Source organism: Dermochelys coriacea, chromosome 1, assembly GCF_009764565.3.
Source record: "Dermochelys coriacea isolate rDerCor1 chromosome 1, rDerCor1.pri.v4, whole genome shotgun sequence".
NCBI classification, from domain to species: Eukaryota; Metazoa; Chordata; order Testudines; family Dermochelyidae; genus Dermochelys; species Dermochelys coriacea.
Window position 1 is genome coordinate 347,631,770 of NC_050068.2, and position 27,304 is coordinate 347,659,073.

General features: G+C 48.7%; 1 protein-coding gene across 1 annotated transcript in view; it reads left to right on the plus strand.

Annotated features, from left to right (window-relative positions):
• The window catches only part of LOC119844306 (collagen alpha-1(VII) chain-like), a 114,866-nt gene extending 93,551 nt beyond the window's left edge, over positions 1-21,315 (plus strand). Inside the window, exons 33-37 of the mRNA XM_043499227.1 lie at positions 1,731-1,739; positions 4,170-4,337; positions 10,458-10,526; positions 11,695-11,865; positions 19,570-21,315. Coding sequence (XP_043355162.1) covers positions 1,731-1,739; positions 4,170-4,337; positions 10,458-10,526; positions 11,695-11,865; positions 19,570-19,577 — 425 coding nt within the window. The 3' untranslated portion in view covers positions 19,578-21,315. The remainder of the gene's footprint in view (positions 1-1,730; positions 1,740-4,169; positions 4,338-10,457; positions 10,527-11,694; positions 11,866-19,569) is intronic.
• The last annotated feature ends 5,989 nt before the right edge of the window (positions 21,316-27,304 follow it).

Sequence of the window (27,304 nt, forward strand, 5' to 3'; positions counted from 1 at the left end):
GTTCTGCAGCAAGCCATACTGAATTCCATTCATCAAAGTATTAATCTACTGAATACATTTTTCCCCTGTCCTTCCATCCACCAAAATAAATCCTGATATTTACCCAGAAAAATTATTAATAGTTTTTTCCACCAATTTTCACCTGTTTTTGTTGTTATCGTAATAAACACCAATAAATTCCCGGGAAAAGTTAAATTAAAGAAAAACTGAAAATGAAGGGCCCCAATCATACTGAAGTACCAGAATGTCACTTCCTTTCCCCATTTCAACACTGGTACGGGAGGCACTTGGACCTATTGGGCTAGGCAGTAGCTGTAGACACCAAGTGACTTTGGTTCGTCTCAGGTGTGGCACTTGGTTCAAAGTGAAAGATGCACTGAATTGTGAATCAGGAGGCCATGAGTTGTAGACTCACCTCTTCTGCTAACTGGTGTAAATAATACTGTGCCACTTACAACTTTTGAGATGCAGCAAGGCTGGATGGGTCTGCCATGTTCGCAAACTGGGTTCGATTCCCCGAATCTCAGCAAAGTCGGAGGCCTTGCTTACTAATCAGGCATGGGCGGCGGGTGAACGCACTGTTGCGGGAGGCTAGCCCCCAGTCCCTCCCCGTCAGCCCAAGGCCGCATCCCTCCCCTTCCACCCCCTCTTCCCCGCTGGAGCACACCCCCTTGCGTGGCCACCTGCCCTCCGCACGTCCCTAGCCCCAGCACAGCATGGGGATGACATAGTTGGAGCACCCCAAGCCCCAGTGCTGGGTGGGCAGGTGGTGAGGCTGGAGCACCTCCAGCTCCAGCCCAGTAGTGCCCCCAGCCCTGGATCGCAGGGTGGGCAGTGTGGTCCCAGCATCCCCAGTGCCGGGCAGGCGGACGGACGGGTGGCATGGCATGGCCCCAGCCTCAGCGCCTCCAGCCACAGGCCTTATATGTACTGACCCCAGCCTGCCTATCCCAGTCTCTCGGCCACAGAAGAGCAGAAAGGGAACTGGTGGAAGCAGGCAATAGGGAACCTGGGAATGAAGAGCAGGCAGTGCCATGCCAGGCTGTTTGGGGAGGCACAGCCTTCCCCTGCCTACGCTACCCGCCACCCATCTAATCAGGGTGGTGAAGGGCACAGAATTAATGAAGTTCAGTGGCTTGTGTAATGCAGAAGCTCAAACTAGATGATCATAATGGTCCCTTCTGGCCTTAAAATCTCTATGAATCTTTGCAGTCATACAAGGCAGCTCAGGCTAAATAGGATGGAGCTTGGTGGGTTTTCTTAAGAGTTAAGACCATGCTGCAAATCCAGCATCATTCTCCTTTGTTTCCTCTTCCCCTCTGTTCCAGGGACGACAGTTCCAATCAGTGAGCTCTGTCCCTAATCCAGGCTCTGTACCAAAGAAGCCACATGGCATAGTCATTTATTCCTTACTTCTTGTCAATGGCATGTCTTATCAAGATTAACTGGAACTGGTTGCAATTTTTGTTTTCTTCTCCATGGAAAATTTTGACTTTTCATGGAAAAGTTTTCAGTTATTGAACAAAAACACTGAACATTTTTGAGCAAAAAGCCGAGACTTTCTGTGAACATTTTCATTTAGTTGAAAATCTGCCTTTTCCATCAAAAAAAAATTTTTGATGGAAAATCTTTGCCCACCCCAACCCTGTCTCTGACCCCACAATGCCTTAGCTTACCTGATCTTTTTGTTTTGCTTTATTCATGAATCCCTTTCTTTCCTATCTTTGCAGTTTGTACAGGTGGGTTGGGACGAATGCCCATAAACAGTGGTAAGTTTTTTTTTATCATTTATGTAACCTGGAGAACACACATGGAGTTTTACAGTCAAATAAGACATGGGCCCAGATCCACAAAAGGACTTAGGTGTTGTAATGCCTAATTTTTAAGCACCTAGAAAATCACTGGAATGCACAAAGTCTGAGTTAGGTGTCTACACTTCCTATACAATGATATGGAGAGAGAGGCACCTTAGAACACGATCCACGAAAACCAGCATGCTAGGTGGTGTCCTGCCTATACTAGCCAATGGGAGGTGGTCATGAGAGGGGTGTGTCCTAAGCCCTGCCCCTCTCACAGCAATCTGCAGCCAGGAACCCTTCTCCTGAAGGCAAGTGCAGGGGGAGGCATATCCCCTATAACTTTTAGCCTAGTGGTTAGAGCACATACTGGGGTGTGGTGCTATGGGAAAATTAAATTTGACATTACTGCCATCAGCCATTTTGTGTGTCCAGCCACTGCTAGCTAAAAACCAAATACCACAAAGCTAAAATAATTTTTAAGACTCTAAAAAGCAAGGCCAAATAGCTGCATGTCTGCAGTTTTACTAATCAAAATAAAAAAATTACAACAAATTAATATACCATAAAAATAAAGACATAAAAATCAACAACCTGAACTATAAACACCCTTAACATATACATTTTATTATTGTTATAACTAAAATACTTTACTAATACAAAATAAACAATTTGCTAAAACTAATAAAATTAATAATCCAGTAGGGATTACTATAATAACTCACTAAACATCACTATAAATTATACACTTCATTTATATTAACTATACAAAATGAAATAAAAATACACTTTAAAGCAATACAAAAAATCTTTTCTTCAAGTAAAAAGCTAGCACCTAAACTCCTCAGCAGCTGGATGGAAGGAGGGCCCCCGGAAACCTGGCTGTTAATTTCTCAAAACCATCTAAAAGTTTCAGTAACTATAATATTTAAAGTGCTCTAAATCTATCGCTATAGCGTATAGGTGTATAAAATCTATTTAAAAAGTAATTTGAAGTAAAAACACACTTGTTTATACCAGTCATATATCAAAAAAACCACCTTTATTCCTATTCATTTATTCCTAACACCTCCTAAAAAAAATAATTATATTGCCACTACTTTAAATTCAAAAAACCCTAAATAGCAGGTTCAAGTCCCCCTTTGCCAAATGAGGAGAGATAACTTTGAAGGGGGGAGGGAGAAATTTGAATGGGGGGGGGGAATTCGAACAGGTGTGCTCCAGCTTCTCAGGAAGTGCCCTAACCACTGAGCTATGGGGTGTTCTGATGTTGTACCATGCTGGACAAACAATTCAAATGTCCTCTGGAGCCTCTAGGGCAAAAGTTCCCAAACTAGGGGGCACAGAGGAATGTTCGGGGGTGGGAGGGTATGGCTGGGGCTTGGGCCAGCCCCCATGGGGGACAGGGAGGGAGCACCACCCAGCTCCTTTCCTGGCCCCAACCCTGGCAGCCGTCCACCCCATGCCTACTAGCCCTACATTCCGCTCCCAGCCCCCCGGCTGCTGGCCCCATGCCCGGGGTCCCGGCGACCAGCTCCGCACCCAGGGCTTAGCACCTGTGGCCCTGGCTGCCGGTCTCGACCCCCAGCTGGGGCTCCACTTCCAGCCCCTCTCCTGGCCCCGGCTGTGGCCTCAGCCCCAGCCCCCTTACTCCTGTCCATATCCTCCTGCACAAGCCATGCCCCTACTTTGGGCCCCGGGGGAAGGGTCCAGACCGGGCTAAGCAGGGGGCAGGGGGGTGACCCTGAAAAGTTTGGAGATCACTGCTCTAGGTGCTATCATAATACAAATAAATAACTAATAATCACCACCTTTGTGTTTTAAATAGGGGAACATGTAGTGACTACTCTTGTTCCCATGTGAGCACCCTTGTGCGCTCGCACACTCCCCTTGGAATTGTACATAGAGGAAGCAACCTCCCACCATTTTGTGTGATCAACTCGTCGATGGTGCAAAGATTCCTCATGAGTGAGCAGCACAGAGCAGGAATGGGATTGGCCCAATCAGCCATGCAGTAGTGGAACATGTGTTTGTGTGTGTGCACACATCCACACCCTGCTTTGCATTGTTCAAACAGCTTTGTTTCTGACACGGCTGTGAAGTTTGGGTTGGTGCATGCTGTAGATCCAGTTTTCGATCTAAATAACTTGCGTGTCCCCCTTTACTCCTACTCAACTGAAGTATTAGCCAGGATTATCTCTCCCCAGTAAATGACATGGCTGTAGAACTGTATGTGGTTTGAAGTTAGGCTTCTCCTACCATTGTCTACATTGTCTACATTCTGCCATCATAGGATTGCTGAGGTACCCTCTCCAATCTGTACCAATACTTTTCATTCAGGGAAAGACTTTCACTTACTAATTAAATCTGCAGACCTGGGTGCAGACTCTCCAGGAGAAATCAGCAGGAATATCAAAGAGAATTTTCAATCGCCAGAACTCATAAGGAAGGCCGATGAAGCTCAACAAGAATTACTTAGTGAAATACAGAATACGACCGAACCAGAGATGCCTATCATGGAATCAACTCCATTTATGACCGGTAACTTATTTTAATGTGGTTTTGTGTTCGTTTTAGCTTTGACTACAATTGACGATGACCTCCCTCCCCACCTCACCCACGACAGCCTGGGAATTGTAGTTATAAGACCACTTCCCAGTGTACTGATGGAACGAGAGCCATGTCAGGATGTCTGATGGCATGGGACTGGACAGCCAGGAAGGACAGCCAGGGTTGGAAAACCAGAATGAAAACAGTTCAGAGATAATTGTTAGGAAACAAACCTATAACTAGCTGCAGCTATGGTCCCATAGGCTGTATTAGTGTGTTGGTAAAATAACAGGTTTCAGAGTGGTACCCGTGTTAGTCTGTATCAGCAAAAAGAACAAAGAGTACTTGTGGCACCTTAGAGACTAACAAATTTATCTGAGCATAAGCTTTTGTGGGCTAAAACCATTTCATTGGATACATGCAGTGGAAGATACAGTGGTGACTGATGACAGAACAAGAAGCAGTAGTCTCAAGTTGCAGTGGGGGAGGTCTAGGTTGGATATTCGGAAACACTATTTAACTAGGAGGGTGGTGAAGCACTGGAATGGGTTACCTAGGGAGGTGGTGGAATCTCCATCCTTACTGGTTTTTAAGGCCCGGCTTGACAAAGCCCTGGCTGGGATGATTTAGCTGGGGTTGGTCCTGCTTTGAGCAGGAGATTGGACTAGGTGACCTCCTGAGGTCCCTTCCAACCCTGAGATTCTATGATTCTATGGTAAGGTAGAGAGACCAGGACCATCACTGACAAATGTGGTAGTACTTTTACAATCAGAGTGACAAGGCACAAGAGAAGCCCACTGGGCACAAGAGAAGATCTCACGGGCAGATCAAGATGGCTGAGCCGTCTAAGGCACTGAGTGTGGGCTGCAATCTGCCCCGGAAACAGGAGGAGGTAAAACTCCAGTCCTGACAGCATGTTGCTCTTTTCAGCCAAGCTGTAGGGCTAGATGTGGGAATTACTGGGTGAAGTTCTCTGGCCTGGGTCATGCACAGGTCAGACTAGATGATCTTAATTGTCCTTCTGGCCAAGGACGCTGGACCCTTTGTGGGGGGGGGGGGTAAGGCCAAAATCTCCCCGCCCTCTCCACGGCTGGCTGCTCTGGGGTGAGCCAGCTGCCCTCTCCTATGACACCACAGCATCCCCTGGTGGGCGAAAGGTGTAATTGCAGCATCTCCGGGCAGAATCTATTATTCTGCGGGGGGAGTGGAATCTGCAGGGACATGAATTCTGCGTTTATGTTTCTTCTGTTAAAAAGTGTGTGGGGGGGAATCATGGCTCCTTGGCCTCCCTGGTTCCGGCCTTGGTGCTTCTGCCCTTAAATCTATGGTAAAAGGAGCCTCTGGATGGCAAACTGATACAGATATCAAACAGCAGGAGACAGTTCCTTTGTTAGCTGCCTGAAGCCTGTCTTTCTAGCCAGCGCTCTGTACCCAGAAAGCTTTTTCTCCAACCTTTATCTCACGGTTGCATTACTGTGCTTCCAGGCTGTGACTGCTCCGCTTTCTCTCTCTGCTGCTGTCTTGCTTCTGTCCCTGTGTCTCTCTGGGTGCGATGGCTCTGTCCAACAACACGGATTGTATGTGGTGGTGTAGCTGCGTCAGTCCCAGGATATTAGAGAGACAAGGTGAGGGAGGTCATATCTTTTAACGGACCAACTGCTGTTGGTGAGTGAGACAAGTTTTTGGGCGACACAGCTCGTCAGGTCTCCCTCCAGACCTGAGGAAGAGCTCTGTGTAGCTTGAAAGCTCGTTTCTCTGACCAACAGAAGTTGGTCCATTCATAGGTACTGACTTTTATTTTTCCCTGGGGGTACTCCACCCTGAGACCCTGCCCAAACCCCGCCCCTTCCCCCAAGGCTCTGCCCTCACCCTGCCTCTTCTCGCCCCCACTCCACCCCTCCTCCAAGGCCGCTGCCCACCCACTATTTGCTGCTCTCCGCCCTCCCCCAAACCCTTCCCCGAGCTGCCAAACAGCGGTGGCTGGTGGGTGCTGAGCACCCGCTATCTTTTTTCCCGTGGGTGCTCCAGCCCCAGAGCACCCATGGAACTGGTGCCTGTGGGCCCCCATCTTGTCCCACCAACACAGAGCCAGAAACCGCAGAGAAAAGGCCTGGTCTACTCTCAAAAGTTAGTTCGATCCAGCTACGTCACCCAGGAGTGTGGAAAATCTGTATCCTACATTGGTGGGCGAACCCCTCCTGTGTCCACACCCAAGGGCTACCGCCGGGCAGCTGCAACTGTGCTGCTGTAGCGTTTCAAGTGGCAACTAAACCCAAAGACCTTGCCCCATGGAGCTCTCTGCCCACAAAGTCTGACTTAGGGGTGGCATCTACACCCACTTTATCTTAGGTGGGGCTGTTTAGTATCTCTCACAACTGTCTTATGAGGGGTGGCGGTCACAGCAGGTTAGATGCATTTTAACCCAACCTACGTAATATTAGCATAGATTTGGGAGACCCAGTTATTAGGAACCATGGATTTGTAGGTCCTATTCCTAGTGTCTTCTATATTGGACAGCGTAATGAAACATATGTACCAGATACTGACCTTTGTAAAGCATTGTGCTCCATGGAAGACAAACGCTATAGATAAGCTAGGTCTTAATGATTATGAAGCACCTGTAAAGCAAAATCCACAATCTGTTCTCTGCTTAATATCCTGTCCGAATCCCCTACCACCCAGGACCAACCATCTGGAATGAGGCGTACTTGCTCGTTACTGGAGAGGGGCTGGGGGCCGTTCCCTCCTCTTCATTGCAATCAGTAGTAATTTCCCTCTGCAGAGAGCCGGGAGTGGGGGTGCTAGGAGTGCTGCTCCTAGGTTAACAGCAATGCCAAAGTGGGTGTGGTTTGTTTGTTTCGGTTTTTGTCCAGACTCCTTGACATGCTGCTTTCAGTGGCTGTGAAATGGCACCCGTGATCAGAGGCTCTTCTGAAAGGCCAGGCTTTGCAGCCAGGCTCCGGCCCTGTGGAGAGGCAAAGAGCAGGGGTGAGAGTGGAGACAGGGTCTGCATTGCAAATGGAAAGGCTCTTTCTGTGTAGCTCACTGTGCTCATTGCAGACTCACTAGACAGTGCCACGCGGCATCCTCACGGGTGGGCTTTTCATGCCAGAAAATAGCTCGACATGAGCAAGAGATTCAGGGGGGACAGACATACACTGGGCCTGATGTTCCTCCAACATATCATAGGCACCGACTCTGTGGGTGCTCCGAGGCTGGACCAATCACAGAAAAAAAAAACGGTGCTACCCCCCAGTCACCTGCCAATCAGCTGTTTGGCAGCAGGCAGGAGGCTCTGGGGGAGAGGGGGCAGAGTGGGGGTGGGAAGCGGTGGAGCTAGGGCGGGGCTTATTCAGGGAGGGGACCAGAAGAGGCAGAGGGAGGGTGGGGCCTTGGAGGAAGGGGCGGAGCGGGGGTGGGAAGAGGCAGAGGAAGGGTGGGGCCTTGGGGAAAGGGGTGGAGTGGGGGCAGGAAGAGGCGGAGCGAGGGTGGGGCCTTGGGGAAGGGGCGGGGTAGGGGTGGGAAGAGGTGGAGGGAGGGTGGGGCCTTGGGGGAAGAGGCGGGGCAGGGGTGGAAAGAGGTGGAGGGAGGGTGGGGTCTTGGGGGAAGGGGCGGGGTAGGGGTGGGAAGAGGCGGAGCAAGGCTGGAGCCTTGGTGGAAGGGGCGGGGCAGGGGTGGGGAGAGGCTGAGGGAGGGTGGGGCCTTGGGGAAGGGGCGGGGTAGGGGTGGAAAGAGATGGAGGGAGGGTGGGGCCTTGGGGGAAGGGGCGGGGCAGGGGTGGGAAGAGGTGGAGGGAGGGTGGGGTCTTGGGGGAAGGGGCGGAGCGGGGGTGGGAAGAGGCAGAGGAAGGGTGGGGCCTTGGGGAAAGGGGTGGAGCGGGGGCAGGAAGAGGCGGAGCGAGGGTGGGGCCTTGGGGAAGGGGCGGGGTAGGGGTGGGAAGAGGTGGAGGGAGGGTGGGGCCTTGGGGGAAGAGGCGGGGCAGGGGTGGAAAGAGGTGGAGGGAGGGTGGGGTCTTGGGGGAAGGGGCGGGGTAGGGGTGGGAAGAGGCGGAGCAAGGCTGGAGCCTTGGTGGAAGGGGCGGGGCAGGGGTGGGGAGAGGCTGAGGGAGGGTGGGGCCTTGGGGAAGGGGCGGGGTAGGGGTGGAAAGAGATGGAGGGAGGGTGGGGCCTTGGGGGAAGGGGCGGGGCAGGGGTGGGAAGAGGTGGAGGGAGGGTGTGGCCTTGTGGGAAAGGGACAGGGCAGGGACAGGAGGAGACGGAGGGAGGGTGGGTCCTTGGGGGAAGGGGTGGGGCCTTGGGGGAAGGGGTGGGGCGGGGGCAAGAAGAGGCGGAGGGAGGCTGGGGCCTTGGGGGAAGGGGTGGGGTAGGAAGAGGGGAAGAGCGGGGGCAGAGTCACACAGCTGCACCACTGGGGGGGCGGCCCGGATTTCCCCAGGAGGCACTGAAAGGCAGCGCCCGAAGTGTGGCTGTGCCAGTACCATGCCCACAGCAGGAAATCTGCTGCTGTGTGGACACAGACTGAGCCACGCTCTCTGAGAGCCCCTCTACCCAGATGCACAATCCCGCCGGTGGCTGGAGTGTGGCCTGCCGCAGCGCCTCACTTTGTGACCCTATGTCGCTGCATCTGCAGCCCCAGATCCTGCGGGGCCCCGGATCGCACCCCAAAATGGACATAGTGTCTAGCCCTGCCCAGAGGTACCGCAGTGAGGGGCGCCTTCAAAATAGTGATGATCGAGATGCAGCTAGACACAGATTGTCCACGCTTCCGAGGGCTGGTCTCCCCAGGGAGCTTCCATCGGCATAACTACGTCCTTCAGGGGCGTGGAACTCCCCCCTTAAGCCCCCCCAGAGAAGTAGCTCTGCTGATGTAGCCGCTGTAGACAGTGCTAGGTCGATGGAAGAATTCTTCTGCGACCTCGCTATCGCCTCTTGGGGTGGTGGGTTACCTACTCAGATGGGACAATCGCTCCCTTCGGCATCGGCAGTTTAAATGTAGATGTTCCCTGAGAGATTTTTCACAGACGGTGCAAAGCAACAAAGAAACTTCCCTTCCTTTTTTTTTTTAAAACCCATTGTGCTTTATTTTCAAGGGGCACCTGCCTTCCTGGGAGCTTTCATACCTAACTGCACCTATCGCATTCTAGACTGGAGCTGGCTCACACACCTGCCACCACCTCTTTTCATTCATGTAATGGAAGCAAAGTTTACAAGACTCATTAAAGAAAAGAGCCCCAACATCTAGAGACAGGCCTGGACTGACCCCCTCCGGCCAAACTACCTTGAGTTTTGAGGAACAGTGCTTGAAATAGAAACCCATTTACGGATGGCCCGTATCTTACTATGAGCTAAATCCAAATATCACCCAACACCATCTCTGAATCCAAAGTTTGCAGCCTCCCTGCTTTGTTCTCTAAGGAGCTGCCTTCTCCATTTTGGGGTCTTTCTCATACATTGATGGTATCACCCGTCTGGGTCTAAATTTACTTTCAAGAAACATTTTGGATCTTGGAAGTTTGAGAACAGGGGCCCGGGCTCCATGTTATTGAATTACAGCTGTGGCTGTCTCCAGCTGGCAATCGCATTAGAGCCTGGATTGCTAGCAACAGGGCACTCAATGGGTTTGCTAGGTGATGGCTGTTGACAGGCATTCTAAACGCTAACAGGATTCTGCAATCAGGCGGCTATTACGGCTGGATTACCGTCGCTTCTGGCTTTTCAAACCTCTCAAATTTACAGAACCCCGATCTTACATTTATCTCCCTTCTCTCACAAACACCACAGATACTTCAAAAAGAAAAGGAGTACTTGTGGCACCTTAGAGACTATCCACAAGTACTCCTTTTCTTTTTGCGAATACAGACTAACATGGCTGCTACTCTGAAACAGATACTTCAGTTTTCTCTAACATCTGACCTTTCTGACTGAGTTGTTAAAAGCCATTAAGAATTTTATTGCCACTGATTTCCACCGCTCACCAGTTGTTCGGTGACATTTATCAAGAGCTTGTTATACGACGGAAAACCATGTAAACCTGTAACGATCAATATTTAAATCGTGGCTGATTTATTTGCACGCCCTCATTAACTGTGATTTCCATTTGCTTTCTCTGCAGCTCCCAGTGATAAGCAGCTAATGTCTCAGGCTCCGCACGAGCAGCGACATGCCCGCAGCCCATTAGAAGGTGAAATGCACTGAATTAAATGGCATTTAGGGAAGTCACTTTCAGGAGAGGAAGTGCTTTTTAAAATTGAGCTCAAGGGGACACACACATGGAAACAGATACACCTGATAACTAGCGCTACAGGAAATCTCCTCCTGCATGGAGCAGATGAACTTAGGAGCCAGACATTCCCCTGTTGTTGAGATAATTGAGATAACTAATTGCAGCATGCTGCCACCTGCAACAATGTTGTCCAGCCAGCCTGAGTGGCCCTGCAAACCGGGTCATGTGTCTCTGGATGCTGCTGGGGTCAGTGAGTGCCACAAAGAGCCTTCGGCAGAATTCAGCAGTGGAAGGGTTCAGCTGCACGTTTGGAGATCAGACGCTACGGGGATGGGCACACTAGGCTAGTACCTAGTGGCGTTTGTGAGGTCTATGGCAGAAAAGTGTTCTCTTGATTTCCAACCACTGGAAATTGGATTTCCTGCTGAGATGAAACTGGCTTGGATGCTCGCAGACAGTAAGATGTTTTAGCTCCCGTCTGCAAAAAATCCAAGAGGCAGCTCAGCAACGCTGACAGCCTCTGCTCAAGATGCAGCCGAGCTAGAGCCGTGGGAGGTGTTGCGGGTTGGGGTGGTAGGACATTTGGGTGCCACCTGCAGGAATAGCGGGCTTTGAGGCAGGTCAGTGCATTGACAGAACTGCATGGAGGGGAAGCTTGCTCGGCACTTCATTCATTTTCCTGAGTATCCTATTCATCCAGTACAATCCAACCTCCCATGCCAGTTCGTGGCCACACACTCCTGACAGCCCAGATCCTGCCCCCCCTTGCTTACACTGTGCAGCACCTTACTCTGTGAGTAATCCTATTGAAATCAATGGTGCTACTTGTGGAGCAAGGTGCTGGCCTGGACACACCATTGGAAAACTCACATAGGGCAGGATTCTGCCATGGGAAGCAGTTAGGCCCAGATCCTGAAAGGTATTTAGGCTCCTAACTCCCCTTGAAAGTTAGGGCCCTAAATCCCTTTGAGGATCTGGGCCTACCTCTCTCCCTCTGAATCCCCATTGAAATGAACAGGGCTATTTATGCAGTAAGCTGCTGCTCAGTGGGAGTAAGGGGACAGCATCTGGCCCGTTGCTTTCAATTCCAGTGTCGATTTCTTGGTGGGGATCTTTTTCATTTCAGACCCTTGTCGACTGCCTATGGATGAGGGCTCCTGCCTGCACTACACGTTGCTCTGGTATTACCATGGAGAAGCCAACGCCTGCAGGCCATTCGTGTTTGGAGGCTGTGGAGGAAACAGCAACCGGTTTAAATCCAAACTAACATGTGAGCGTTGGTGTAAAATCACAACAGGTAGGGGGACTTCTCTTCCATTCGCTTCTGGTGGGGACAAGAACAAATGGGTGTCGACTGGCCAGGAATAAACTCAGGCTGGAAATTAGAAGAGAGATTCTAATCCACAGAGAAGCAAAGGTCTGGAATGGCCTGCCCATAGGAGTAGTGGGGGCAAGAAACCCAGGTAGTTCTAAATTGGATCTTGATATATTTTCCAATGGGATTACTGGACTTGATGACCCAGGAGGTCCCTTCCAGTCCTGGGTGAGGCCACCCCAGTCACTTCTCCTATCCCTCTCACCAGTGAGTCTTGGACTAGCCTCCCACCTAACATACATGAGTCCCATCCTCTCCACCTTCAAAGAGCTGCTACAAAAAGCAGCCTGTTCTGCAGAATGAAAAGGAGTACTTGTGGCACCTTAGAGACTAACAAATTTATTTGAGCATAAGCTTTCGTGAGCTACAGTTCACTTCATCAGATGCATTCAGTGGAAAATACAGTGGGGAGATTTATATACACAGAGAACATGAAACAATGGGTGTTACCATACACATTGTAAGGAGAGTGATCAGTTAAGATGAGCTATTACCAGCAGGAGAGCGGGGTGGGGAGGGACCTTTTGTAGTGATAATCAAGGTGGGCCATTTCCAGCAGTTGACAAGAATATCTGAGGAACAATTGGGTGGGGGGAATAAATAAGGGGAAATACTTTTACTTTGTGTAATGACCCATCCACTCCCAGTCTTTATTCAAGCCTAAGTTAATTGTATCCAGTTTGCAAATTAATTCCAATTCAGCAGTCTCTCGCTGGAGTCTGTTTTTGAAATTTTTTTGTTGAAGAATTGTAACTTTTAGGTCTGTAATCGAGTGACCAAAGAGATTGAAGTGTTCTCCGACTGGTTTTTGAATGTTGTAATTCTTGACGTCTGATTTGTGTCTATTTATTCTTTTACATAGAGACTGTCCAGTTTGGCCAATGTACATGGCAGAGGGGCATTGCTGGCACATGATGGCATCTATCACATTGATAGATGTGCAGGTGAATGAGCCTCTGATAGTGTGGCTGATGTGATTAGGCCCCTATGATGGTGTCCCCTGAATAGATATGTGGACAGAGTTGGCAACGGGCTTTGTTTCAAGGATAGATTCCTGGGTTAGTGGTTCTGTTGTGTGGTGTGTGGTTGCTGGTGAGTATTTGCTTCAGGTTGGGGGGCTGTCTGTAAGCAAGGACTGGCCTGTCTCCCAAGATCTGTGAGAGTGATGGGTCGTCCTTGATGATGCGTTGGAGAGGTTTTAGTTGGGGGCTGAAGGTGATGGCTAGTGGCGTTCTGTTATTTTCTTTGTTGGGCCTGTCCTGTAGTAGGTGACTTCTGGGTACTCTTCTGGCTCTGTCAATCTGTTTCTTCACTTCAGCAGGTGGGTATTGTAGTTGTAAGAACGCTTGTAGGTGTTTGTCTCTGTCTGAGGATTTGGAGCAAATGCGGTTATATCGTAGCGCTTGGCTGTAGACAATGGATCGAGTGGTATGATCTGGATGAAAGCTAGAGGCATGTAGGTAGGAATAGCGGTCAGTAGGTTTCCGGTATAGGGTGGTGTTTATGTGACCATCGCTTATTAGCACCATCGTGTCCAGGAAGTGGATCTCTTGTGTGGACTGGTCCAGGCTGAGGTTGATGGTGGGATGGAAATTGTTGAAATCATGGTGGAATTCCTCAAGGGCTTCTTTTCCATGGGTCCAGATGATGATGTCGATGTCATCAATGTAACGCAAATAAAGTAGGGGCATTAGGGGGCGAAAGCTGAGGAAGCACCCCCCCTCCCACCCCCACAGTTCCTCAAACGTTCTTGTCAACTGCTGGAAATGGCCCACCTTGATTATCCCCACCCTGGCTCTCCTGCTGGTAATAGCTCCCCTTACCTGATCACTCTGGTTACAGTGTGTATGGTAACACCCATTGTTTCATGTTCTCTGTGTATATAAAATCTCCCCACTGTATTTTCCACTGCATGTATCCGGTGAAGTGAGCTGTAGCTGACAAAAGCTTATGCTCCAATAAATGTTTTCGTCTTTAAGGTGCCACAAGTCTTCCTGTTCTTTCTGCGGACACAGACGAACACGGCTGCGCCTCTGAGACCTGTGTTCTGCAGAATGTGGCATCTCTCCTAGTGCTCCCTAGCAGGCCAGGTTTACCCACCACCGGTGTGTGGCGGGGAAAAGGGAGACTGAGACGGAGCAGCAAAAACGCATCCAGGTGTATGTCACCAGCAACTCCCTTCAGTTCCATTTCCAGTGCTCCTGGCGGCCCCAAGCGTGCCCAAGGTTTTCCCTTTCTAAGGAATCCATGTCTCTTTAAGGAGGTGAGGCAGGCCCCAGCGTATGTGCCTGGAGTCCGAAATGCAGTACCTCCTTCCCAGATGCTGCCTGTCTTCACTTTGCTGGATCGCGTTGACTTGGCACTGTCATTACTCACCCTTCCCTGGTGCTGCCCCCTCCTCCGACTGACTAAGTTAGAGAACCCTGTGTTTTATAAGCCCTCAGACTCCTCCCACTCCCAGACTGCTTTGCTAAAAGATACCAATAGTGCTCCCCAGCGCTCAGTGAGTGAAGCCAGCTGGACTGTTCCCCAGTTCTAACCCTGAAGTGACTACAAACTTTTTACAGCCCCCATCCTGGTAAATCCAGTTTCTGAAGGAGCTTGGGTTTCCCATTTTCCTACCTCATCTGTGATGGGCAGGTCATCCTGGCCCACCAGTGAGCACTTGGTGAGGTGATATCATCCAAGCCTTGTTCTTCATCTGTGTACTGCATTGTCCACATGGGTGCTTCTAGGCTGTAAGTTACTGGAAGCCGAGCTCATGATCTTTGCTTAGAACATTGCAAGCCATCTCGTATATTGTAGTTAGGTGCTGTCCATACCCCTTGCTTTCAAAACTCCTGTTGTATTTCTGACACCTGAATACAATTATGGAAGAGAGACCTCGGAGTGTTTATGGACCATTACCATATATCTCAAGGTTGTAGGCCTACCAGGAGCATAGAATTTGCTATACATCATCCCAATGGCACATCAAATCTGGCACACTGACTCTGGCAGCGCATCAAATCTGGCACGATGCTTGTGAGGAAGGCAAACCAGGCACAAGGACTCAGCTACTTTTTCAAAGCTGGACTTGCTTGTGTCATTGAGTTTCGCTCAATGGGATCATGGGACACCCAGCCCTTAAATGATCAACTCATTCACAGACCTCCCATGGTAACTTGTTGGTAAAGTGCCTTGTACCACTCTCAGTGGCTGATTAGTGCCAATTAGCAAAGTTTTGATGTACAGTGTATGCCTATGTGGGGTGGAATCCTGGCCCCACTAAAATCAAAGGCAAAAGTCCAGTGGACTTCCATGAGTTTGGGACTTCACCCTTGGTATTCTAGGTCCCAGCTCTATCATGGTTCCCCTTCTCTAAGGCTGGGTGCCACATTACTGTTTTGATATGCAGAATTTTGTGCAAATTCCCCACCCCCCACCCCCGGCACTCACTTTCCTTGATGTCACCCAGACTTAAAGCTCCCAAGGAAAACTTGGCCAAACCCTTCTGTCCAGTCTTTGGGAGACAGCCACTGTGTTTGGCCTGAATTCCACCTTAGCCATGCATCAGCACCAGGAGGTTTTGAAATCCAGCCTGGGATCACCCTCGAGTTTGCAAATCTGGCCCGAGCTTGGGGTTTGCGTCAAAACCTCAAACCTTGGTGAGGAGAGACGTGCTCGGGGAAATAAAGCCCTTGTCCTCTGAAGGGGGCCCTTTTAGAGAAGCAATCAGCCAGTGCTATGGAAGGGAGGTGGCTGCTGCTTATGAAGACAGCACTAACTAGGCCACTCTCCATAACCACCAAGCTGCATCAGAGGTGATGCTTCTACCTGGAGCCTTCTCGTCACCCTAACTGAGAGAGGCAGGAAGAGCAGATCCCAGAAGGGGCTGTTTTCCCAGTCTAAAGAAAGACCTACTGAGACCCCAGCTGCAGGAGTACAGCTCTGAGCCCTGAGAGGACAATGAAGGGGTAGAGTTCTTCTCCCACCTCCTTCAGACCATTGCGCTGGCTTGAATCCCAGCCTCATGTCACTGCCCTGTCTTGTTCTTCTGTTCCTCTTCTGGCACTGCCAGTGGTAGATGGAGGCTATACCTGAGAACTGTGGTATTAATTTAGATGAACTATATGGGCCAAAGGTGCTAACCTAATCCAGTCACTGTCCAACATTAAACTGTGTTAAACACGGTTCAGGGTTTGGTGTACGCAAGCCTTAGCCTACATAGCACCCTAGCAAAACAGTTGTTTAACCTTTTATTTATGATACAGAAAAGAAGGAAAACCAGTGAAAGCCTTGGAAATGGAAAGTATTAATTCAGACTTTCATTTTAACTGCCTCCCGTGTTCCCTTTCCCTTCAGCTGGAGAGAGTTTTAGAAGGAAACCCCCCTTCTTTGAGAGTCTATTCAGTGGTATCAGAGATGGTGGTAACTGTCCTGCTGGGGGAAAGACAAGTCAGTTGAGCTGGGTTGGAGCTGCTGTTAAAGCCCGATCCCATTTCATCTCCGGGGGTGGCTGGTATTCGTATGGAGCTGATGATGTCAGCTGGGTCCCTCTCTCTGGCCCGGTCTGGTCAGGACATCTTTAATGTGACGGGGCAAGGCCAGATGGCTATGGAAGAGTAGTGGGAGATAGATATATTAGCTCCAGGCTAAACAAATCCCTGGTACCAAGATAAGTGAAATGGCAGCTGCTCCAGGTCAATTAAGACACCTGGGGCCAATTAAGAACTTTCCAGAAGGCAGGGAGAAGGCTAGGTTGATTGGTACACCTGAAGCCAGTCAGGGGCTGGATGAAACTAGTTAAAAGCCTCCCAGTCACTCAGGTGGGTGTGCATGTCAGGAGCTGTGGGAAGAAGTTGCGCGGTTGGAGAGGCTGAGTAGTACACACCATATCAGGCACAAGGAAGGAGGCCCTGAGGCAAGGGTGAAGTGGAGCTTGAGGAAATGAGGGCTGCTGTGGGGGAAGTAGCCCAGGGAATTGTACATGTCATGTTTCTAAAAGGTCAGCTACCATAGCTGATACTATTAGGGTCCCTGGGCTGGATCCCGGAGTAGAGGGTGGGCCCAGGCTCCCCGCTGCCTCCCACCCACATTTGCCCCCTGATTAATCACTGAGACTGGGAGACAACAGAGACTGTGCAAGGAAAGATAACTTCTCCTCACCTCTCACGCTGGCTTATGAAGAAAATGGCTCAGTAGACTGTGACCCTTGTCTCTAGAGAAAGAAGGGTTATGTGGAGGGTCACAGTGAGCCTCTGAGGCTAGCGAAATCCGCCAGGAAATGCAGGACCCATGGAGGCAAGGACAGAGCTTTGTCACATTAGGATGAGGACGATGAAGGCCTGGGGTCCCAGGAGATGGGGGGGGGTGGCAGCCATGATGGTGCCATTTGCTCTAGTAGCCACCTTCTGTTCTTTCTATATCCCCCCACCCCCACACAAGTCTTTCTTGAAGGACCTACAAAGGGAATGGTGGGTGGAATAGCCCCGCTCCTCAGTATTTTCTCCACCAGGCCTAATACCCCCTACACACCAATTCTGGGTCATTAACTTCCACATCATCTGTTTTTAACAAGCAGAATTTCACCAGTCCTTGGATTATATCAATGTGGCCTTTTCGGTTTAGGCTAATCCAGTTTCTTTGTTCAGTTCTCTTGTACCTGTTTAGAACATTCTTTCTTGGAATTAACTTGACCTACTTGCCAGGGTAAATTCCTAGGTGGGCAAAAGTTACAGGCCGGTTGTCACAACAGACTTTTCCCATCGCAGACAACTTGGGCAGGACACATCTGGTGCCAGGCTCCCCCCTTTCCTTGTGAGTGTGAGCCCACAGTGAATATCCTCCTCTCCGCTATCAGTGATAGTGCACTGTGCCACTGGCTGTCATGCTGGGACCCCTCAGGCTGACCTGGCTTGCCCCTTCATCCATCCACTAAGAATACCATAACAAATCTGTGGCCACTTAGGACCTCCTAGTTGTCATTGCCGTGCACACTATAACCACTTCACATCAGCAGCTGGGAAACTCAGCACAGGCCCTGTCCTCGACCCAAAGGTGAATCTCCATTAGCCGTCAGCAGTAAAGGGACTTATGACACATAGGTGACAGAGCAGTTCTGATTGCCTCCAGTAGATGGCAGTGGCACGCACATGCACATATCCGCTAGTTTGCTACATTACCTACCTTTTTAGAAAAGTGCTGCTTAAATTAAGTTGATCCTGCTCCTCTGAGCCCTTCCTCGCTGTGATATCACAGTTCTCTCCCATGGAAATGGTGATGATGTCACAAGCACAGGGTGATGTCATCAGCAGAAGGTATTGAGCAATGGGAGGAAGTTGATCCCAGCAGGGAGGGGAAATAAGTTACAACAGACTCAAAGGTCTTACTTGTGAGGCGGGAGTCACCATCAACTGAAAAGTCATGCGTCCATCTGAGATGCTTTGCCTCCCATTGTTAAAGGCCACATCGCTGGTTCTGAAAGAGATGAGGGGACCAAAGTTCCCAGTTTCAATCTGTTAACTTTGAACATTGGTGGGACTGACTGTGTGTAGAGTCACTTCCACTGTTGAGCCTGCAGAGTTGGTCCTTTCCATCTGTTGTTTGCGCCACTCTTTCATAGAAACATAGAATATCAGGGTTGGAAGGGACCTCAGGAGATCATCTAGTCCAACCCCCTGCTCAAAGCAGGACCAATCCCCAACTAAATCATCCCAGCCAGGGCTTTGTCAAGCCAGGCCTTAAAAATCTCTAAGGAAGGAGATTCCACCACCTCCCTAGGTAACCCATTCCAGTGCTTCACCACCCTCCTACTGAAATAGTGTTTCCTAATATCCAACCTAGACCTCCCCCACTGCAACTTGAGACCATTGCTCCTCGTTCTGTCATCTGCCACCACTGAGAACAGCCGAGCTCCATCCTCTTTGGAACCCCCCCCTTTAGGTAGCTGAAGGCTGCTATCAAATCCCTCCTCACTCTACTCTTCTGCAGCCTAAATAGTCCCAGTTCCCTCAGCCTTTCCTCATAAATCATGTGCTCCATTCCCCTAATAATTTTTGTTGCCCTCCGATGGACTCTTTCCAATTTTTTCACATCCTTCTTGTAGTGTGGGGCCCAAAACTGGACACATGCTGCAACGAGAAAAGGTGATGGTAAAACCTTACAAATTGGCTGGATGATCCAGGAGGTGGAGGGCATGTGTATGCCCTGGAATGACTTTGAACCTTTTAATTGGCTTGATTCCATGTGGATGAGGTTCCTTTAATCTTTCTTGCCAGAAAGAAAGCAGATGCTGGAATGATGAGTCAGCACCGCTTCCTTTTGCGCCTAAGGAAACTTGCTTTTGACACTGCTGACATGTGTTAACGGGTTCCCTGCGAACACAATCTGGTCTTTAACAATTCCATCCAGTGGATGCAAGATGTTCTAATGAGTGGCGTTATTAAGCACACAGAAGGAAATCTTCGTTAGAAGGAGCCTTTGTAGTGCAAGCTATCGAAAAATGACTTATTCAAAATGAGTCTTAACAGTGTTCTTTCTGCAATGGCAATGGCATAAGAAACGCAAGGAGGAGCAGCCCTTCCAGCCAGCCTCAAATTGAACCCATTTGTTTTCTCTTTCCTTTCTCTCCAAAATCTCTCCCAGGAAGGTGACTCGGTGCAGACGGATGATGTAAATGAGAAGGGAGCTGCAGGAAGTGAATCCAGGACAGCTCAGAAGTTGGAAATACAGCAAGATAAACCATTTAACACAAAGAGGTGGTAGATGTTAGTTCTGCAGACAAGGAGATAGTTATGGTTATGGATATGTAATAAATTGGGCTGATAAGAGAGAATCTTTTGTTTGGCTGGAAAAGCTGAAGTGTTCAGAGGCTCTTGATGCTACCATTCACACTGCAGATTGATTGTGCAACACCCAACAGACACCTAAATGTTATTTTATTTTTTTAAATAAAATTGTAGGTTAAGCCAACCTTGCATAATTCTAGTCACCCGCTCACCAGGTAGTTCTTTGTGATGGGCAAGTAAAATGTAATTGTTTTCCCATTACCATCAGTTTGGTAAGGAAGGACAAGTCAGTTTTGCTGGTTAATTTTTGTGAGGCTCATATTAAATCGTCAAAAGGGATAGATGGAACCAGTTTGGGACAACTTGGATCATCGTTCAAATCAGCCTTCAGCCATCACTAACTCTAGCTTGTTTGCCGTTTTCACGTCTCCCCACTTCCTGGTTTCCTCCAGGATCGGAAGCCTTTGTGAGAGAGGGGGCATGATCTGAGCACAGAACTGGGCGCATGGAACGTCTTCTGTTCTAATTCCAGCTCTGCCACTAAACTCTCTCTGTGACCCTGGACAAGTCACTTAACCTCTCTCTGCTTCAGATTCCCACCCGTAATACAGGGATGTGTTGAGCATTAATTAGTTAATCTCATTGTGGAGGGAAAGTGCCAAGAGTTACTAAAATCTCACCAGAAAGGCTGTTCTCAAATTGGGCGATACCACGTCATTCTGGAAGTCATTGTCCTGTCCTGTGAAATTTCAAACCCCGTTTCTAGATCAAAGTGTTTTGGATACATTCGGAGGGCAATCCTAACTGTTACCAATTTAGATGCCAGATGCTGTGATCAGCAGCTGCAGGGATAGATGGGCTTGTGGTAAAGATTCCAGTGTCTTGGATCTAAGTAACGCGGGCTGAGGGTCCCTTTCTGATGAGAAGAATGGAATCCTTTGAACCAAATTTCATAAGGAAGGAGTAAGCAGTTGTCAGAGGAGCCATTTTTTGTAATCAGAGTGACCCAGCGTGAGACGCTTCTGTATCTATCTTAAGGCACAAGAGACTCTTAGCTCTTTTTAAATCTTTAATCATTCTATTGCCAATGGGAAAATGAAGAAGGAAATCTTAAACAACTTAGAGTTGGTAAGGAAATATTAATTATCTCTAATATATATACTGAAGCTAAAAATTTCACCTTCTAAATGAGGCTTGGTTAACAAAAGCAATTACTGAACTGTCAAATTTTCTGGCTTAATATAACCATTCTGGTCTCTAATTTATGGTATTCCATGCTAAATTCCCTTGACTTGGTCCTGTACAGGAGAGGCAATGTGGTCTAGTACAGCAAGCATGGCATTCCTGAATTCCCAGTTAGTCTCTGCCACTTACTAGCCTCCGTAGACTTTGGCAAGTCACTTCACCCCCCTGTGGCTGTTATAATGACTGTTCTGATACTCATTCATTTATTTAACAGGAGTGTTGTGCGGTTTAATTGCTTTGTAGTATTGTGTCCAAAGCCCGCCAGTGCCAGAGATTAAATAGAGGGAAGACTAAATTTACAAATACCCAGGACTTTAAGCGAAGGGATGGGGTTTTGTACAGAACACACCCTCTTGCTAATGATACCTCAAATAACTGGGCCCGTCTCTTCTGTGAGTGTGTGTTCTTTTGTTCCGCATATACAGAAAACATTAGTTTTCATTAAACAATTTAAAGGACAACTTGTCTTTGTGAATTTTAGAGTGAAAACTCCCCACGTTTTGTTTCAAGACAGCCCTGATTGAGTGGTTTAATAAGGGTTATGGTAGAGGAAATAGAGACAAATCTAGTAAGATCTTAACTGCAACTGCCTGTGAGGGGGTTGTAAAGGGGTCTTACAGTGACAGGATATTCAGAAACTCCACCTACCAAATCTACCCAGAAGGAGAGCCAGTTACAGATACTGCTTCATCCCTGCCAGAAGCCATGATCCCTTTGTGGGTGGCAGCTGTTCCCACCTGAAGGGTATTGCACATACTGCACACTTAAGTTTACAAAGTGTAAATGTGAGTGACTTTAAAAAGCAAAACCAAGTTGACCGGGGAATTGTGACACTACCGCCCCAATACGATTAACCCTTGTCGAGCCAAATTGAGATTGACCCTCGTTACTTGCCACTGCGCTGTTCATAGAACTTAGGCCCAGACCCTCAAAGCTATTTAGGCATAACAGGCATTAGCCTGTAGAGGTCCTCAGGAGTTAGGTGCCTTGCTGTCTTGGAGGATCTGGGCCTTACTGCTTCAAAGTCGTACCAACCTCTTCCAGTAGATTGGATAAGCACAGAGAGAATGAGAGAGCGTGGTATTTTTTCTAAATAACCTTCGCAGTCCAGCTTACAGAATGCAATGGCAGGTGCTGCCAAGAGTAAGGCTCCTGCATCAGCAGTGGGGACTGTGAACATAAGAGCGGCCATACTGGGTCAAACCAAAGATCCATCTAGCCCAGTGTCTTGTCTTCCGACAGTGGCCAGTGCCAGGTGCCCCCGAGGGAATGAACAGAACAGGGAATCATCAAGTGATCCAGCCCCTCTCGCTCATTCCCAGCTTCTGGCAAACAGAGGCTAGGGACACTCAGAGCATGGTGTTGCATCCCTCCCCATCCTGGCTAATACAACTTTGACAAATTGGAGAATTGGTCAGAATTCAATAAGATGATATTCGATAAAAGCAAGTACAAAGTACAGCATGTAGGAAAGAAAAAGCAAATGCATAGCTACAAAATGGGGAATAACTGGTTTGGTGGTAGAATGGTTGAAAAGGATCTGGGGGTTATAGTGGATCCCAAATTGAATACGTCAGCAATGTGATACAGCTGCAAAAATGGTAATATCATTAATGGCGTGTCCTATGTCAGACATGGGAGGTAATTGTCCCACTCTACTTAGCACTGGTGGGGCCTCAGCTGGAGTACAGGGGCCAGTTCTGGCACCATGGTTTAGGAAAGAGGTGACCAAATTGGAGCGAGCCCAGAGGGCAGCAACAGAAATGATAAAAGGTTTAGAAAAAGGAAAGGCTAAAAAAACCTGGGCGTGGTTGGTCTTGAGGACAGAAGATTGAGGGGGGACCTGATAACCATCCTCAAATTAGTTAGGGGCTGTTCTAGAGAGGACAGGGATCAATTCTCTGTCTCCACCAATGGTAGGGGGAGAAGTAATGGGCTTAATCAGCAGCAATGGAGATTTAGGTTAGATATTAGGAACGTTCTAACTATACGGGTAGTTATGCTCTGGAACAGGCTTCCAAAGGGTGTTGTGGAATCTCCATCACTGGAGGTTTTTAAGAACAGGTTGGACAAACAGCTGTCAGGGATGGTCTAGGTTTATGTGGTCCTGCCTCTGGCACAGGGCACTGGACTAGATAACATTTGGAGGTCCCTTCCAGCCCGACATGTCTCTGAGTCAGTGATAATATGAGCTTGTGCTGTTATCAGTGGAGGCACCTCTTTTTCCCCATGAAATGGAATTGGGTAATTGCCATGGGAGAGCTCATTGTTTGAGTAAAGCAAGATGCTTCTTCTTGTTAAAATTTCAAACAGAAAACGTCCCTCCACCGCATGTCTTCTTCCCTCGGTGGATCTGGCTGTGTGTTTAATTTTCTTTCAACAGGCTGCGAACTGCAGAGTGTTAGAAAAACAAAGGGTACATCATCCTTGCCCCTTGGGAGGCACATTAGGTTGATATCAAGTACTGTACAGGGAGGATAAACAATATTATCCATGTTTCTTATGACTGTGAATCAGCAGCATGCCGAGTCTCGGTTTACAATGGGTTTATGCATGATGGGCCACACCAACCCGCCACTTAGCTAGAAGGTTTTGGCTAACTGCTTCTTCTGCAAGCAAGTCCTGCAAGAGGTGATCAGAGAATTGGTTTCCTCCTGGTCCCCACAACTTAGGAAGAGAAACGAGAGAGAATTCCTAGGCCAACCAAAGTGCTCCAAGGATCAGAGGATAAACCACAAGAGAAGAGGCGGGAGAGAGATTATAAATGGGACTGGCCCTGGACCCCCCTTTTTAATGGCTCCCCAGTATATGCCCAGGGGCCTTTTCAGAGTGAGCACCATATCACTGGCCTCCCATACTCCATCCTGAGTCCCTATAATGGTAAGCACTAGAGCAAAGCATTGTATGGACTGATCTAAAGCTCCCACAGTCCCAGATTATACACAGCCTTGCAGAACCCACGCACCTGGCAGCCAGGAAATCAAGGTGGTGGGAGGTAACTGGGTAGGGGTGTGACATTAAATGCAAACCACGTGGTTTGTGGAAACGGCGACAATAAAGTAGGACTATGAAGTGCACTCCAGGACCATGATGTGCACAAGGAGCATGTCTAGGACTGGAACGCTTGGGAAAGAGGCAGCTTATTCCAGTCTGAACCTTCTTTGCTAACTAGTGTTACAACCTAAGGCACATTTATAACTGACAAGACATCCCCACATACTCCCCTTGCAGCTGTTTTTACCCATTAACCAAGATCAGGGGTCTCTGAACTATCTGACTTCTTGGCCTGAGGATACAGTAGCTGCCTGAGAATGTGAGAGGCAGAAATCTCCTTCGCTCCCACTTTTCCTTAGTCACAGCAAGATGCCATTGATGGAGTTTTCTTTTTTTTAAATGTACAGCCTAAACTTAGGTTCTGAAATAAAAGTGATCAGTTTCAGAGGTGCTGAGTGCCAGTAGGAGTTAGGCACCTAAATGGCTTTGTGACTCCCACCCTTTACTCCCATGAACGATCTGGCAAATTGCCCCAGTGGTCACCCCTCTCCGTCCTTACAAGCGTTGCGTTCTTGGATGCCCATGTGGCATTTTGGGTGAGTATTCTGCAGTGGTTAGAGCTGGGGCCCTGGGAATCCAGACACCTGGGTTCTATATCTAATTCTTGGGCAAGTCACTTAACCTCAGTGTCCCATCTGTAATATTGGAATCATCGAACTTATATCGGCCTCACAAGGGATATTAATATTTGTAAAGTGCTTTGAGATCCTTGATGGGAAGGTGATAGTCACACAAACTAGTATCACCGGTAGCTACCTAGAAGAAACCCTGCTCTGTGGCTATATATGATCAAACTGTTTGTTCCTGAATTGGGTGTATTAAAGGCAGCTAGGATTTCCCATCAGTACTCTAGGAAGTTGGACATAATGGGACATGGATAACTTGATTTTTTTTAAAACAAATCTAGCCCTAAATGTTTACTATTGATTTACCATCAGAACTGCTGTGGTAGGACTAAAATATGACTGTAATGTATCCCCCACGTTTCCTTGGAAATGTCATGCCACTATAATTGAGTTTCTCTAGTTGATTTGATTGTGTGATAGAGGAGACTTTTAGGGCACAACAATCAACAGCAGAGCAGGCTGCTTTGGAGACGTGCAGGAGGTGGTGTTATTGAAAATGGGGTGCATTCTGGAGAGTCCATAAATATTTAAATGTATCTTTTAGAAAGCCTTTTAAAAAAACAAACAAACCCAGTAGGCACAACCCCAGGCACTCAGAATAGCTTGTCAGAGCCCCAAAACTCATGCAAATGGCTTAAAAAATTTGAGATTTTTTTTTAAAAACCTACCTTTGGGGTTCTTCTCATTTGCCTTCTGGCTTTTGAGTCTTTAGGTTGTATTCAAGTCTTGCTTTCAAGCATTTTTCTGAACCATGAGGGCTAGAAATTTTTTAAAGCGCAATGAATCTATGAATCTATGAAAGCTGAGTGTTTCACAAAATCACATGATTCCAGGTGCTGGGACTTCAACACCAACTAGTGCAAGACGGGTGATAAAAATCACAAGAATTGGCAATGGTGCAGTCTCCCTATTTGAACTATGCTCTAGCTGGTGTACGGAAAAGCAAGTGGATGACTGCGGGGCAGATGGATAGGAGTGGGAGTGAGGGGAGCTACTGAGATTTGGCGGGTGAAGGAAAATGGCTGGCTTCCAGTCTGGGAAAGGGTGTCCCGGTAGTTCCTACTGCCATTCCTATGGTAGTTCCTCAGTGGCTGAGGCCTGGTATCCTGTGCTCCTGCCCGTCCTTGGTGCCTGGGGCCCTGTGCACTAACGCCCGCCTCCCTGCACCCAGGTGCTGGTGCCCTGTCCCATCCCCCACCCCAGCAGCTGGTTCACCTTCTTCTGCCCCTCCTCCGGGCCAAGTGTCTCTGCCAGGACCTGCAGTGGCTAGAAGGCAGGATTGGGCTGGGCCAGGGAGTCCAACCTGCTCCCTGGCAGAGGGCCTGATCTGGTGCACCAGGGTGTCTGCTCCAGCCCCTCCTTGACATCCTACTCTTGTCTCTGTCCCTTCCCTGCCACCATGTCCCCCTTTTGCCTCTGTAAGATATAGTGGGCAGAAATATCTGTAAGCACAGTCTAATGAGCTGGGAGAGAAGGCTTCAGGAACTCACCTTGTTTGTATAGACATGCCCACTTTGCCTAGGTGCACAGAATGATGGGGCTGCTTTGCCCAAATGATCACTTTTGGTTGGGCTTGGGTGGCAAGTCGCTTTGTTATTGGGTGCAGGGGTAATAACATGCTGTTATTCTTGTTGTGTGAATCCAGGGCAGCAGAACTGTGCTTGGCATGCCTTGATTGAGGGATTCACACTCAACTGAACTGCACTTGCTCAGCAAGGAGTAGAGGCGCCAAAGCCCAGTGGAGATGAGAGGAGGTGGGGGCAGGTGTTTGTTTCTGATGGTATGGGCTCTACCTAAGGGCTCTCGGCACCATTTGACCCTCTCTTTCTCCACTGTTTAAGGACAGAGCTGATTAAGACTCAAGAGTTTTTTGTTGTGGACCAATAGAGCTGACATCACTGATAACCATGTCCAAGTGCTAAGCCTTAGACCTGCTTTCGGAGCAGTGTCTCTAGTGAAAGAGAAAAGCCTGCGCTAGCAGGGAGGCTCCTCCATTAACAGCTGAAATCACTGGGTGCTGTGTGTGGTGTGACATCCTAGAGGGGCTGTAGTAAAGAGGGCGGAGTGGCTGGAAATGGAGTGAGCAATGCAGAGTGACTGGCAGGGCAGCAACAGCTGAGGCATTGCTGGATGCTTTCCCCCCACTGGGGTGGGAGGTGAACTCATGCAAACACATCTTTGAACTCTGGATCATCGCTGACCAAGGACAGCAACTGTGAGTGGGGTGCAGTGGAGGGAGAGGGGAACATGGCGTGTTAAACGGACATTTGTTTGTTGGACTTCCACACCAAGGGAAAGGACACTGCCCAGCATACTCTGGGATGGGTGTTTTGCTCATGGTCATATGTTTTCGAATTATTCTTGTGGTGTTTTCCCAGATTAATTCCTTTCCCCTTGTATTAAAAGTGTTCTTTTCCACACCCAGACTCAGTGCTTGTGAGAGGGGAAGTATTGCCTCTTAGGGGGACCCAGGGGTGGTGTGTAGTTTTCCCAGATTACTGAGTAGGGGCTCATGGTTCTGTGTTGCTTGTCAAAAGGAACCCCCTAGATATTGAACCTGGCCCTTGTTGCTGCTGATTCCACCTGGCAGAAGGATTACACATAGATCTGACCCCCCCCGTATTTCCAGTGGACGGGAGCTAGACCCCACCCACCCTCTGCTTCCAC